The sequence below is a fragment of the Nycticebus coucang genome, chromosome 11, assembly GCF_027406575.1.
Source record: "Nycticebus coucang isolate mNycCou1 chromosome 11, mNycCou1.pri, whole genome shotgun sequence".
Lineage (NCBI taxonomy): Eukaryota > Metazoa > Chordata > Mammalia > Primates > Lorisidae > Nycticebus > Nycticebus coucang.
This window is the reverse complement of record NC_069790.1, coordinates 74,045,157-74,059,773: the sequence shown is the minus strand read 5'-3', so window position 1 is coordinate 74,059,773 and position 14,617 is coordinate 74,045,157. Positions and strand designations below refer to the sequence as shown.

General features: G+C 34.7%; 1 protein-coding gene across 2 annotated transcripts in view; it reads left to right on the top strand.

Annotated features, from left to right (window-relative positions):
- Window positions 1-14,617, top strand: part of PTPN12 (protein tyrosine phosphatase non-receptor type 12) — a 110,807-nt gene that overhangs the window by 72,217 nt on the left and 23,973 nt on the right. For both annotated transcript variants that reach the window (XM_053553893.1, XM_053553894.1), the window contains exons 6-8: window positions 765-836; window positions 6,623-6,682; window positions 8,394-8,536. In XM_053553893.1, coding sequence (XP_053409868.1) covers window positions 765-836; window positions 6,623-6,682; window positions 8,394-8,536 — 275 coding nt within the window. The remainder of the gene's footprint in view (window positions 1-764; window positions 837-6,622; window positions 6,683-8,393; window positions 8,537-14,617) is intronic.

Sequence of the window (14,617 nt, the reverse complement as noted above, 5' to 3'; positions counted from 1 at the left end):
TTCACTTACCTAATTTTCTAAAATAATTGTTCTTGATATTAGAAACCACTGAAAATTGAACTCTTTACTGTTTCTTTATTTGTTTAAAATGGGAAGGCAGGAAAGGAAACTGATTACTCTGTAATCACGAGTAAAATTTGGTAGTTAAAATAATACATCATGACCGTATAGGTTTTTATCATCAATAGAACATTTGAAATATACTCTTACTTATTAAATGTAACAAGCCTGTAAGGTAATGATTATTATTGTTTTTATAAGTAAAGAAATTAAAGGACAATAAAATAGTAAAATTTGTATTTGCAGCATTCTTATGAAAGAATGGTCTTTCTACTTTCTCGCAGATTTTACACTTAATGAGAATTCATCCAGATACTGTAGAGATTGTCATTAGAAACAGTTAAACTTGCCTGGCAACCATAAATGGACCTCCTTGTGGCAGACAGATTTTTTTTAGGTAATTTTTCTTTTCTAAAGGAGGATCTTTGTAGACCAGGCAAACTGGTATCCTTATGTTGAACAGTTGATATCCTTATGTTAATAAGTTTTTCTTGACTAATTTTGGAGAGAACTTAGTAGCCTGCCTTTAATAACAATTGGGTAGGTCTTTAACTCTCCCAGCTTCTTGCTGATGTCACTTTTTCTGTTTCATGGAAGGAATGACAAGCTGAACCACTGGGCATAAAATATTTGTAACAGTGTAAGAAAAACTACCACATGGATTACTTGCTAATTTTTTTTTTCTTTTTTGGGGGGAATAACAGAAAAAATGTGAGCGCTATTGGCCCTTGTATGGAGAAGACCCTATAACATTTTCACCATTTAAAATTTCTTGTGTAAGTACCTATTTTTATAAATATTTTTAATCAGAAAATTGGCATGCTAGATTGATGAATAATTAAATTGTAATGTGTTGTGAACCAAGGTTTATACAGGGTATCCATAAAGTTTATGTGCAATTTAAAATATCATTTGTGATTTTACACCTAAAATAATGATAATGTTTGTTTTTATAGTGGTTTTGAAGTTAGAAGCTTTTAGGATGACTTTTCATAAATGTATAATTTCCTTGTATCTTATTTTGTTAATTCTGGCTTAGCCTTTGCATATCATTTGACATAGCATTTATTTATGCGAGTAATTTAATTAACAGTATGCTTTGAATGGTCTGCTTTGAAATTGGTGTATTCGTTTCAAATTGAATAAATGGGAAAGACCATTGATTACTGAAGTTTGGTGTATCATGGTAACCTTTCAAATCTATGTATGTTGAAGAACTACTCCCATCTTGCCGAAGATTGATCCTTTATAGCTGATAATTTGGTATGAAATGTAAAATCTATTCTGTACTACATAAGACTCTGGAAATGAATTATATTCAAACTCAAAAACTAACTTAGCAAATATCTGAGACCATATATTAAAAAACAAAAACAATGAAGGAAGAAAGTAGCAAAAGCAAGAGAGTGGACAAAAAGAAGTAAAATGTAAGCAAACTTTAAAATAGGACCAATAATTTTCTTATGTGCCACACGGTATCATTTTTCTTAATCACCTAGAAGAAATAATATTAATTCAACTAAAAAGACCATGAAATATACATGAAAACTAAATAATTAGCCTGTATTAATGCTCTCTAGAGAAGCAGAACCAATAGAGGATGAGAGAGAGAGAGTATGTGTGTATGTTTGCCTGTCTGTGTGTGTGTGTGAAGAGATACAAGGAATTGGCTTACACAGTTATGGAGTCTGTCAAGTCCAAAATATACAGGGTAGGCTGGAGACCAGGAGAGCTGATGTTCAATTCTAATTCAAAAACAGGCTTTTGTAGAACTGGGAAGAGCTGATGTGTCAGATGAAGGTAGCCTGCTGGAGAATTCTGTCTTGCTTAGGGAAGGCTGGTTCTTTACTCAGGCCTTCAGCTGGTTGAAAGAAGCACACCAGTGTTATGATAGACAATCTGCTTTACTCAGAGTCTACCAATTTAAACATGAATCTCATCCAAAACACTTTGTAATGTTCGACCAAATATTTTGTTATTCTGTGGCCCAGTCAAGTTGACATATAAGCCAGAGGCATGGGCCTAATGCTAGCTATTTGGGAGGCCAAGGCAGGTGTGTGCTTGAGCCAGGAGTTCAAGACTAGCCCAACAATATAGCAAGACTGTCTCTGTTAGAATAAAAAATTTTTTGACTATCACATTTCATGTCTCAGAATTGGCTTGTGTTTGACTTTCTTTTCCGTGGTTAAGTGAAATATTATTTCTGTAATTTTGTCATTAATGAATTGAAGAACTCCATAATTTTATGACTTGGTTGTACTTCTGAATTCCTCTGTGAACACTCAAAATTAAGTGCTTTCTAGGTTGATGAAGAAAAGGATTTAAAGCTGTGTTATGCTGTCTACTTTATAAATGCAATGGGATTTTTATAATGTTAAGTATAACTCACAGTTGAACTCTTTGGGTTGAATATTCAGTCAACACTAAAGTGCTGGTAAGAATTAACTATTTATAGGTTAAATATAAAAAATTTTTTTAATTCATCATTTTATTTTGTTTGGAATGAGTAATAAATAACTAGCACATAACAAACTGTCTACCTGGGTGAGGGAACACCTCCCCCTTTCACTAATCCAGGAAGTATTTTTACAATATTAGGCCTCTGGACAGCCAAGGAAACCTAATTCTATGCAATGTTTGTTGTGTTGAATATTTACAAATATAAATGCAATAAGATAACTTAAAATTAATCTCACAATTCAAGTGAAAACATGCACAGTTCAGGCTGGGCATGATGGCTCACTCCTGTAATCCTAGCACTCTGGGAGGCTGAGGCAGGAGGCTTACTTGAGGCCAAGAGGTTGAAACCAGCCTGAGCAAGAGCAAGACCCTGTCTTTACTAAAAATAGAAAAATTAGCCAGGAGGATTGCTTGAACATAGGAATTTAGGGTTGCTGTGAGCTAAACTGATGCCATGGCTCTAGCCTAGGCAACAGGGTAAAACTCTGTCTCAAAAAAACAAACAAAAACTACAATTCAAGTGAAAACAAATCTTTTAACAGTCAGCAATAAGACAGTTTGAAATTTTTAAACATTTGGGAGTCAGGAGAGTAAACAAATCCCAATAATCAACAGAGGAAAAAAGGAAATAGTTTGTAATTTTAAAAAAGAAGAATTGAGTTTTTTTATTGATTTATTGATTGCACTAAAAATAATTTTAAAGTTCTCTGGATAAAAAGTTTTAATTTGTCAGTGTCTAGACTGATCCATGCTAAAGAAACAAATTTTTACTTGAATGCAAAATGGAAAGTAATTCATTCATATGTCTTGTAGTTGTTTCAGACAACTCAGGATTTGTTACACTGATTTAACTACAAATGAAAATCAAATTTATAAGCAGAAAGCATGTTGATGAAAATAACCATAGTGAGTGACTTGACTACTTGGCAATCAGAGTATTTGAGACCAAGTCTTGTTGGAAGCTTACTTGGAGTGGGGATGACGAAGAGGATAAAATGTTGTAAAGGGGAGGACTGGCTAACAGGAGCTCAATTTCATGTTGTTGCATGTAACCACTTGGACTAGATATCAGCACCCCACCTATGGGTCATATGTAGCCAACTGCTTATTTTGTAAATAAACACTTATTGGAACACAGCCCATTGATTTATGTGTTTGTCACAATAGCAAAATGAGTAAACAGAGACATTATGACACAGAAAGCCAAAGGTACTTAACTAGCTGGCCCTTTACAGAAAAAGTTAAGTCACCCATACTCCCTTTTTGATAAAAGCAAAAACTTACACCTTCCTCTTAATGTTATTTGAAAAGTTTAAAATAAATTATTATTTTAAAAACTAAAGCAGGTATAATAGCGACTGTCCTTTTTATTAATAAAACAAAATACACTATTGCTCTTGATAATTATAGTCCTAAACTATTTGTGGTTTTAGCTATTACAAGAAAAAATAATTTGTTTAATGAGTTATTAGACAACAATTTTTGTATATTGGCAAATTTATGGAAAGGCTTCATTCTAATACTTTGACTAAATGACCATAAGAAACTTCGAAAGTGGTTATGTGATCATCAAGCACAATGATGATAATTTGGAATTTTCTTTCTTCTTCCTTTCCAAATTACTGTCCAGTTAATTGAGAATTGAGTGTTAGTAGAGAAAATCAAGCCTTATGGATGATAAAATGGTTGAGGGTGGGATATGGTGGTCAGTACTGAGGGGTGATACTCTATTTGTATTATTTCTGTTACATGATTCTAGAGATGATTACTACTTTTTGCAAATGTTTTATTGGACAATAGACTTTCTGACAAGTTTGTTAACATATTTTTCTGTTTAAAAAAAAACTACAAAGGAACTTAGGTAAACAAATTGTTGCCTTTTTTATCTCCCTATATAAGGTTTTTGGTTTTGATGTTTTTTTTTGGGGGGGGGGGGCAGAGTCTCAATCTCTTACCCAGGCTAGAGTGCTGTGGCATCATCATAGCTTGGTGCAACATCAAACTCCTGGGTTCAAGCAATCCTTCTGCTTCAGCCTCCTGTGTAGCTGGGACTACAAGTACCCACCATAACACCTAGTTAATTTTTCTATTTTTAGTAGAGGATCTACTTGGGAGGAGGATCTCCTAACTCCCTAGCTCAAGGAATCCTCCCACCTTGGCCTCCCTCATTGCTAGGATTACAGGTGTGAGCCATCATGCCTGGCTTATACAATTTGTTTGTTTGTTTTGAGACCAGAGTGTGTTGCCCTTTGTAAGGTGCTCTGGCATCACAGCTCACAGCAACCTCAAAGTCTTGGGCTCAAGCCATCCTCCTGCCTCAGCCTCCCAAGTAGCTGGGACTACAGGTTTGTACAACACCCGGCTATTTTTTTTTTTTTTAGAGACACAGTCTCACTCTTGCTCAGACTGGTCTCAACTTCTTGAGCTCAAGCAGTCTACCCCTCTCGGCCTCCCAGCGTTGTGTGAACCACCTCGCCCAGTCTATAATTTTTTCTTTTAACAGACATTTTTTTTTTCTTTTTTTTTGAGTAACTATTTGTTCCATATGTACATGCTAAAGAAATTATTTGTTTATTTTTATTTTGGATTAACTAACATGCAGGTACATACAATTAGGTTACATTTGTTTGGGTTTGTAAGGTAAAGTCCAAGTTGTAGTTACAATACTCACCCAGGAAGTATGCGATTTACCCATGGGAAGTTACTAATCCCCTCTCCCCTTTGAATTTAATTGAGTTTTTCTCTCATGTGTGCACATTGTTATTAATCTATAAATTTCAACTTAGTATTAAATACATGTGATGTGTGTTTTTCCATTGTCATACTTTATTTAGGAGAGTATTCTCCAATTCATCCAAATAGTTACAAAAGATAGAAAATCTCCATCTTTTTTATAGCTGAGTAGTATTCCATAGTATACATATGCCACAGCTTGATAATCCATTTGGGTGTTGAAAGGTACTTGGATTGTTTCCACTTCTTTGTGATTGTAAATTGGGCTGCTATAAACATTTGAGTGCAAATGTCCTTATGATAAAATGACTTTTTTTTTGGGGGGGGGGGTAGATACCCTGTAATGGGATTGGAAGACTATAAACATTTTTTTCAAATTTTTTAATGTAGTAGAAAACATTCTTTGATTTCCAACACTTGTTTCTTTTTGTTCATATTGCTTTGGTATATCTACTAGAAGATTTAAGACTTTATTTTATTTTATTTTTTTGCAGTTTTTGGCCGGGGCTAGGTTTGAACCCGCCACCTCCAGCATATGGGACCGGCGCCCTACTCCTTTGAGCCACAGGCACCGCCCAAGACTTTATTTTTTTAAGGGCAGTTTTAGGTAACAAAATTGATAGGAAACTAGAGAGATTTCCCATGTGCTTCCTGCCCCACATGTGTGGTCTCGCCTGTTACTAACATACTCCCCCCAACGTGGCCCCTTTGTTATAATTGAACCTGCACGAACACATCTTTATTATCCAGAGTTCATAGTTTACATTAGAGTTCATCCTTAGTATTTTACGTTATGAGTTTGAACAAATATGTAGTTATATGCATCCACCATTGCAGTATCATACAGAGTAGTGTCATTGCCCTAAGAATTCTGTGCTCCTCCTCTTCATCCCTTCCCCTTATCCTCTCTCCAAACCCCAGCAGCTATTGATCTTTTTACTGTCTCCACAGTTTTGCCTTTTTCAGATTGTCATATAATTGAAAATATACAGTATGCCAATATGCAGATTGGCTTCTTATTTAGTGATACGCATTTGAGGCTCTACCATGTCTTTTTATGGCTTGCTAGCTGTTTTATTATTATTATATTTTCAATTGACACATAATGATTATACATATTTATCGAATACAGTGTGATATTTCAGTACACCATGTACATAATGTGGAATGATCAAATCAGAATAATTAGCATATCTGTCACTAAGCAAATTGATGATTTTTAGAATGATTGTTTTTATAATTATCAAATACACCTGAATTTTAAAGGTTAATTTTATATTGTGGACTTTAATACAGGTATTTTGTTTTATTACATCTATGTTTTTGTTTTAATGTTTTCACTGACTCACAAGTGGTTCTCTTTATTTAGGAGGATGAACAAGCAAGAACAGACTACTTCATTAGGACGCTCTTACTTGAATTTGAAAATGTAGGTACTTTCTATTTAGAGACAGTCTCTTAAGAATAGTTTTCAAAGAGACGATATATAAATAGTATATTATTTAACATAGTGAAGGAAATTTATTTTTTAAGTTATATAAAATGGGAACAAAATCACTGTTATATTTTATTTAGTATCGAGACTTATCCTTATCAAATTACCTAATAAGTAATTAAATTATAACTTAAGAACTATTCCTAAATTAAATTTACTATATTTGGAATAGTTATTCCTTTTTGCTGCAAATATTTTTCCTTTATTGGAGAAAGCAGATATTGTATTGTTTACATAATTATTTCTCTCTTCTACTAGTTTATAATTTTTTTAAGACAAATCATTATCAAAGCTGTTTCAGAGCTATATAAAATGATAATTTGTCTAGGAAAGAATCAAAGAAAATCTGATGGACATTAAAAGAATGCTGTCAACTTCTTCCTCATCTCTCTATTTTAATATCTTAATTTTTAAATCATTATAAGTAATTCATCTGGGTGATAAAGTCTACATCATTCTTCCCAACTCAATGTATTTGTAATCATACCTACAACTTCCTACGTTCTTATTGATAAGCAGACATAGGTCCAGTACTCTTACTACCCCCTTGACTTTTACTAATTGTGTCCCTTTAGATGAGTTATTTATTTTACTTTGGTTACCATTTTTTAATTTATGGTGATAATAAGCACCTGATTGAATTTCTATAGTATATCAGACATCTCAGTCCTTTTAACTTCATAATAGCAGATATTGTTAACACTGATTGCATATAAATAAAGATACAGAAGCTTTGAGAAGATAAATAGCTTGCCTAAAGGTATTCAGTAAATGGCAAAAGTAGACTTTGAATACATTTTGCCTAGATTCCAAGCAGTAGGGTTTCTGTCTAACACAGATTAATTGTTCTCAAAACATTTTGACTTCAAGATTTCTTCCCATCCTTAAAAATTATTGGGGATCCCACAAAACTTTTGTTTATGTGGGTTCCATCTTTCATTATTTACTAAATTCAAAATTAAAACTGAGAAATTTTCAAAAACACAAATATACAAGCACATATACCATTAACTATTAAAGAAAAAGGCAAATAACACCTTAGTATTATTCTGAAAATTATTTAAAACTTATAGATCCCCCATTAAAGGGCCAGGGAAGTGGTTGTACCCAGACCTATAATAAGACAAGTGGATTAGACTAGATCGTTTCTAAATTCTATTTCGATTTAATAGTCTATTAATCTAATTACTATAGGTTCTAATATAATGTTTATGGTATATTGCTCATCCATTTAATAGTGTAGATTATTTGAATAGTGTGTATATAGTGTAACGATTAAAGTACACATTCTAGAAGTAAGACTGCTGAGTTTACATTCCACATTTGTCACTTCTGGTTAAAGTTTAGGCATGTCATTTTATCTTTCTGTTTCCTTATAAAATGAGGATACATAGTATTGAGAGTACTTTTCCTCAGGGAGATTAAATAAATTGTTACATGTGTGAAGCCCTTGGATCATACTTGTTATATAGTAAATAGTCAAAAGTGTAGGTTATTATTTATTTGGTTTTTCTTTCTTTTTTTTTTTTGGTAGGCAATGCTAAACACCATAAAGAGATGTCTTAGAAATTATAGTTAAATAAGATATGCAGCTTTAAAAATTTATAAATGTATTTTTGTAATTGTTGAATTTGTTCTCTCAAAGGAATCTCGTAGGCTATATCAGTTTCACTATGTGAACTGGCCAGACCATGATGTTCCATCATCATTTGATTCTATTCTGGACATGATAAGCTTAATGAGGAAATACCAAGAACATGAAGATGTGCCTATTTGTATTCATTGCAGGTACAAAAGAATTTCCCAAACATAGAAATATCATATTTTTCTTTAAGTTTAATGTTAAATGTAGTTTTATTTCTACATTAATAAGAAAGTCATCCTAAATTTCTCCTGGCCTTGAAATATAGCATGTTTCAGACTGCAAATTGATGTAATCTCATCTGGTTGACAGACCATTTAGACTGAGTATCCAGCCTACGGCCTATGTGGATTATTTGAGACCTGTTTTGTTTATCTTTGGTGTCAGATATCGCAAAAATTATGCACGAACATTTTTTTTCTCATCAGCTTTTATTAGTGTTTGTGTATTTAATGTGTAGCCCAAGCAACTTTTATTTTTCAGACCTCATGGTGCAATAGTAGTGCATCTGACTCCCAAGACAACTCTTATTTTTCCTATGTGTGGCAGGAAAAAAATAAAATAAAAGTTTGACTCCCTGATAGAGTTAGTTATCATCTATTTGAAAATGGTATTCAAACTATAGAATATGGTGTAAAAGTATAGAATATACTCTTTTTATCGTTCTCCAATTAGAGCATATGGCCTCACTGATGCTCATCATACTGTACATCATACCAAAGTCAATACAGTAATATTACAATCAGTTTTCTTCAAGTGGCTAAGCAGTTTTCATGCTTGATGAACACAGACATGAGATTTTTAAAAATATAAATGTATATAGATGTACATAGGCTCTTATTGATCTAAGATACTATCAATGCTAAGACACACTTTACGTACGTTAAGAGTGGAAAATGTCGTTTATAAGAAGGCATTGATGATAAGATATATACCAATTTCAGAGCAATTACACTGTAGATTGACAGTATGTTTTATAATTGATGAAAAACTCAATGTTATTACCGTTCCTGAGGTGCATTAGTTTTCCTATTTATACCACTACCTGTCATGTCATAAAATTATATTAGTTGTAGCTACTGACAGGAAGTTAGCACTCTTACAGTAAGGTGACATTAATAGGCATTTCCTAGGCATTTTTATCAAATCATGTTTTATAACAGATTACCTCATTATACACATTATGTAAGACTAAATGATTACTGACATCAATCAAGCCGTCTCTGAAAATGAAAGTACTAAGTATAGTGAGCCGGACATGGTGGCTCACACCTGTGATCCTAGTACTCTGGGAGGCCAAGGAGGTTTGATCAACCAAGCTCAGGAGTTTAAGACCAGCCTGAGCAAAATCAAGACCCCCTCCTTTACTAAAAATAGAAAAAACTAGCCAGGCATTGTGGTGGGCGCCTATAGTCCCAGCTACTCAGGCTGGGGCAAGGGGATCACTTGAGCCTCAAGAGTTTCAGGTTGCTCTGAGCTAGGATGCCACGGCATTCTACCCAGAACACAGAATGAAACTGTCTCAAAAAGGAAAATTAAAAAAAAGAACATACTAAGTATAGATGCATCTACTTTAACTTGCTCTATAGAAATCTTTCATTTATTCCAGTAATGTTCAAAACTCAATTAGGTTTTGCAAAATTAGTCATTTGGACATGTAAACCCTGCGTTTAACATTTGGGGGAATAAATATGAGATTGTTAATTTGGGGGCAGGAGCGTTAGTTTATTTTATATTCCAGAAGGGGGTTTAATTCTATAATATACTTAAGACAAGTCACTTTAAGATAACTAATTGTTCTTAATTTTAATCTTTGGCTATTTCTGTTACATGGCCATTTCTATAATTGTCAGGCTACTCAATCTTTTTAATAATGAAGGGCAAGAAAACATTCCAGTAGGGAGGAAGGGTCCTTAAATTTTTATGTCAGGCCAAGGAAATTTTCTGTTGTGGCCCGTAGATCATAAGCATCTCTATGACTCTTGGATCCTTAAATATTGACATTCGGGCTCAGCTCCCGTAGCACAGTGGTTACGGAACCAGCCATATACACCAAGGCTGGCGGGTTTGACAACAATGACAACTGCAACAAAAAACAGCCAGGTGTTGTGGTGGGCGCCTGTAGTCCTAGCTACTTGGGAGGCTGAGGCAAGAGAATCTCTTAAGCCCAAGAGTTTGAGGTTGCTGTAAGCTGTGATGCCACAAGTACTCTACCGAGGGCGACATAATAAGACTCTGTCTCAAAAAAAAAAAAAAAAAAAAAAATATATATATATATTAACAGTTGTTTGTTCCTGCCTCTTCTGACAACCTCTCTATCACCAAGTGGCTTCTGAATTATAACTTGTGGCTCTGCTCATAGAACTCATTGTTGTTCTCCTTTTTGAAAGCTTTTAAAAATGTTTTGGCTCCATGATGACATTTTTAAAAAATAGAAAGCATTCAAGAAACTCAAGAGCCTAGGCATGGTGGCTCATGCCTGTAATCCCAGCACTTGGGAGGCCGAGACAGGTGGATTGCGTGAGCCAGAGTGAGACCCCATCTCTAAAAACTAGCTGGGCATTGTGGTGGGTGTCTGTAGTCCCAACTACTTAGGAGGCTAAGTTAAGAGGATCACTTGAACCAAAGAGTTTGAAGTTGCTGTGAGCTGTGACACTACGGCACTCTATCAAGGGTGACGAAGTGAGACTCTGTCTCAAAAAAAAAAGAGGGCAGCACCTGTGGCTCAAAGGAGTAGGACGCTGCCCTCATATCCCGGAGGTGGTGAGTTCAAACCTTGCCCCGGCCAAAACTGCCAAAAAAAAGAAAGAAACTCAGTAAGGAAGTATACTTTCCTCTTGTTAAGGAAAAATATTAAGCAGTGTACTAAACAAAGATAAGATATAGTAGCCACTTGGGCTTTGCTTGCTTTTTTTTTTTTTTTTTGACAGAGAGAGACAGTCTCACTTTCTTGCCTTGGCACTTGGCATCACAGCTCACAGCGACCTCAAACTCCTGGGCGTAAGCAATTTTCTTGCCTAAGCCTCCCAAGTAGCTGGGACTACAAGCACTCCGCCACAGTGCCCGGCTATTTTTTTGTTGGAATTGTCATTGTTGTTTAGCTGGCCCAGGCTGGGTTTGAACCCGCCAGCTTGGGTGCATGTGGCCAGCGCCCTACCTACTGAGCTACGGGCCCTGCTGGCTTTGTTTTTTTTTTAAGATAAATTTGGGAGGCCAAGGCAGAAGGATCACTTGAGGTAAGGAGTTAAAAGACCAGCCTGCGCAACATATTGAGACCCTGTGTTTTAATTATTTAATTAATTGTTTTAAATTAACCTAGTGTAGTGACATATACCTCTGGTCCCAGCTACTCAGAGGTAGAGGCAGGAGGATTACTTGAGCCCAGCCAGAAGTTTGAGGTTGCAGTGAGCTATGATCATGCCACTACACAAGATTCCATCTCAAAAAATAAATAAAAAGAAGGAATTTCTTCAGACTTAGAGATTTATTGTTAGTTGAAATAGGTAAAGGATTTTTTTTTTAAGTGAGTATAAAACACTGAAGATAGTTTTCTTATGCAGTTAGTATGATTATAGTACCTGTAATTAGTGAAGTAAAAAGGCTACTTTTTATTTATGGGCCAGGAAGGTGACTTGCTGTTAGAAATGTGGGAATCAGTTAACAACTTGACTGATTAAGGCAATTTTTTCTGTAGTTAATTCAGTAGTTAGTTGACCATTTAATTAAGTAGTTGACTGGTCAAAAACAAAAAAATATGTAATCATAGAATTAAAAATTAAGTTAATTTGACTTCTTTCAAGTTAGTTGGAATTATTTCCTATTCCATTTCACTAAGGTTTTCCATTAAAAAACAAATTGACCAGCTGGGCAGGGTGGCTCATGCCTATAATCTTAGCATTCTGGGAGAAATAAACAGACCATTTAATATTTTTTAAAAACTAAAACAGTATGTTAACTATAATGATTTAAAAAATACATCCAAAAAAATAAAAAATAAAAAAATACATCCATAGGGCAGTGCCTGTGGCTCAAAGGAGTAGGGCACCTTTATACTGGAGGTGGTGGGTTCAAACCCGGCCCCAGCCAAAAAAAAAAAAACTGCAAATAAGTAAATAAAAAACACATCCATTAAAAGCAGCAAATCCTTTTTCCTTGTTTTAGTTCTACTAGAGGTGACCATTGTTAAAATTTTAGAATGTCCTTTTAGTGTGTGTATGTATATGTATGATATTTGTTCCAAAGAATGTTTCCCTTGTTAGTATATCATATGTGTCTTTCTAGTGTATAAATATTCTTCTGTAATACATTATGTGGTATATATTTAACCATCATTCTTGCCTTTTAATTTATTACCTTACTAACCTTTACTTTTTCAGCTGTTTTAAACAATTTAAATGCTCAGTGAGCAGTCTATTTTTTGTTTTTAGTTTACTTAAGTTGCCAGTCTTATGGTTAAATCCTTGAGCACATCTCCAATTATTTTATTGAGATTTTATCTAGAAGTGGAATTTCTAGATCAAAGGACCCTAACTTTTTCATGCTTTTAATATATATTTAATTTTGTTTGTTTGTTTTTTGAGACAGAGCCTTTCTTTGTCACCCTGGCTCCAGTGCCGTGGTGGTGTAGCTTTTGGCAACCTCAAACTGCTGGGCTCAAACAATCCTCTTGCTTCAACCTCTTGAGTAGCTGGAACTATAGGCGTCCACCATAACACTTGGCTAGTTTTTAGAGACGGGGTCTTGCTCTTGCTCAGGCTGGTCTCCAACTCCTGATCTCAAGCAATCCCCCCGACTTGGTCACCCAGAGTGCTAGTATTACAGACATGAGCCACATTGCCAAGCAAACATTTTTACCCATAAAATTGATGCCAGTTAATCCTACCAATGGCAATATGTGGGAGTGCCTGTTTCCCTATACCCTCCCAAGTAATGTGTTTTTTTGTTTGTTTGTTTGTTTGTTTTTAGAAAGAGAGACTCTCTGTTGCCCCAGGCTAGAGTGCCATGGCAGCAGTCAGCCTAGCTCACAGCAACCTCATACTCCTGAGCTTAAGCAATCCTTCTAGAAGCTTCTGCCTCCCAGAGGCCTTTTATTTGTTTTTTAATTCCTATGTGAGAGGCAAGTTTTTTTGCCTCAATCATTTGTACCTTCTGTGAATTACTTATTTCTATGTTTTGCCTATTATTTTATAACAGGCATTTATCTTTTAGTTATTGCACAAATTATTTTTTTACATTTATATTTTCATTATACTATCCTTTAATCATGTAAATACCATGGTTTTTCATGTTTTCTGCCTATGTTTGACAGACACATTTTGAATTGTCATGTAGTCAAATTTGTGAATCTCTTCATTTGTGGTTTTTGTCCATTGAAATATGCTTAGAAAGTCTTTCTCTAACACAATAGTGTAAAATTTTTACCTGTTTAAAAATGTTCTTTCTTTTTTTTTTTCTTTTTGAAACAGAGTCTCACTATGTTTATGTTGCCTGCAGTAGAGTGCTGTGGCATCACAGCTCACAGCAACCTCAAACTCTTGGGCTTAAGTAATTTTCTTGCCTCAGCCTCCCAAGTATCTGGGACTACAGGTGCCTGCCACAACACTCAGCTATTTTTTGTTGCAGTTTTCATTGTTGTTTAGTTGGCCTGGGCCAGTTTTGAACCCGCCAGCCTCGGTGTATGTGGCTAGCACCATAACCACTGTGCTACAGGTGTGGAGTCTAAAGTACTATAGATTTAGTTTTTAACATTATACTTTAAATCTGCTTAGATTTTTTTTTTTTTTTTGGTTATTGTATGAAGTAAGAATCTAATGTTTGTTCTTCTTTGGTAACAATTCCCTGTACCATTTATTGAAAAGTCTAATCTTTCTCCTTTGGAGAATTCACCATTAAGTAATAAATACATATACTCAGATCTGTTTCTGAATTTTCTATTATATGTCACTAATCTTTCTGTCTTTGTAATACCATGCTTTTAACTATCAAATTTTAAATATATGTTATTTTAGTCCTAGTAATTCTTTTTTTTTTTTTTTTTTTTTTTTTTGTGGTTTTTGGCTGGGGCTGGGTTTGAACCCACCACCTCCGGCATATGGGGCCAGCACCCTACTCCTTGAGCCACAGGCGCCGCCCCAAGTCCTAGTAATTCTTAACTAAAATTCTAGAAAATATTTTCATACATGGAATTCAGAAACATATCAACAGCTAAGAATTAATATTATTGATGT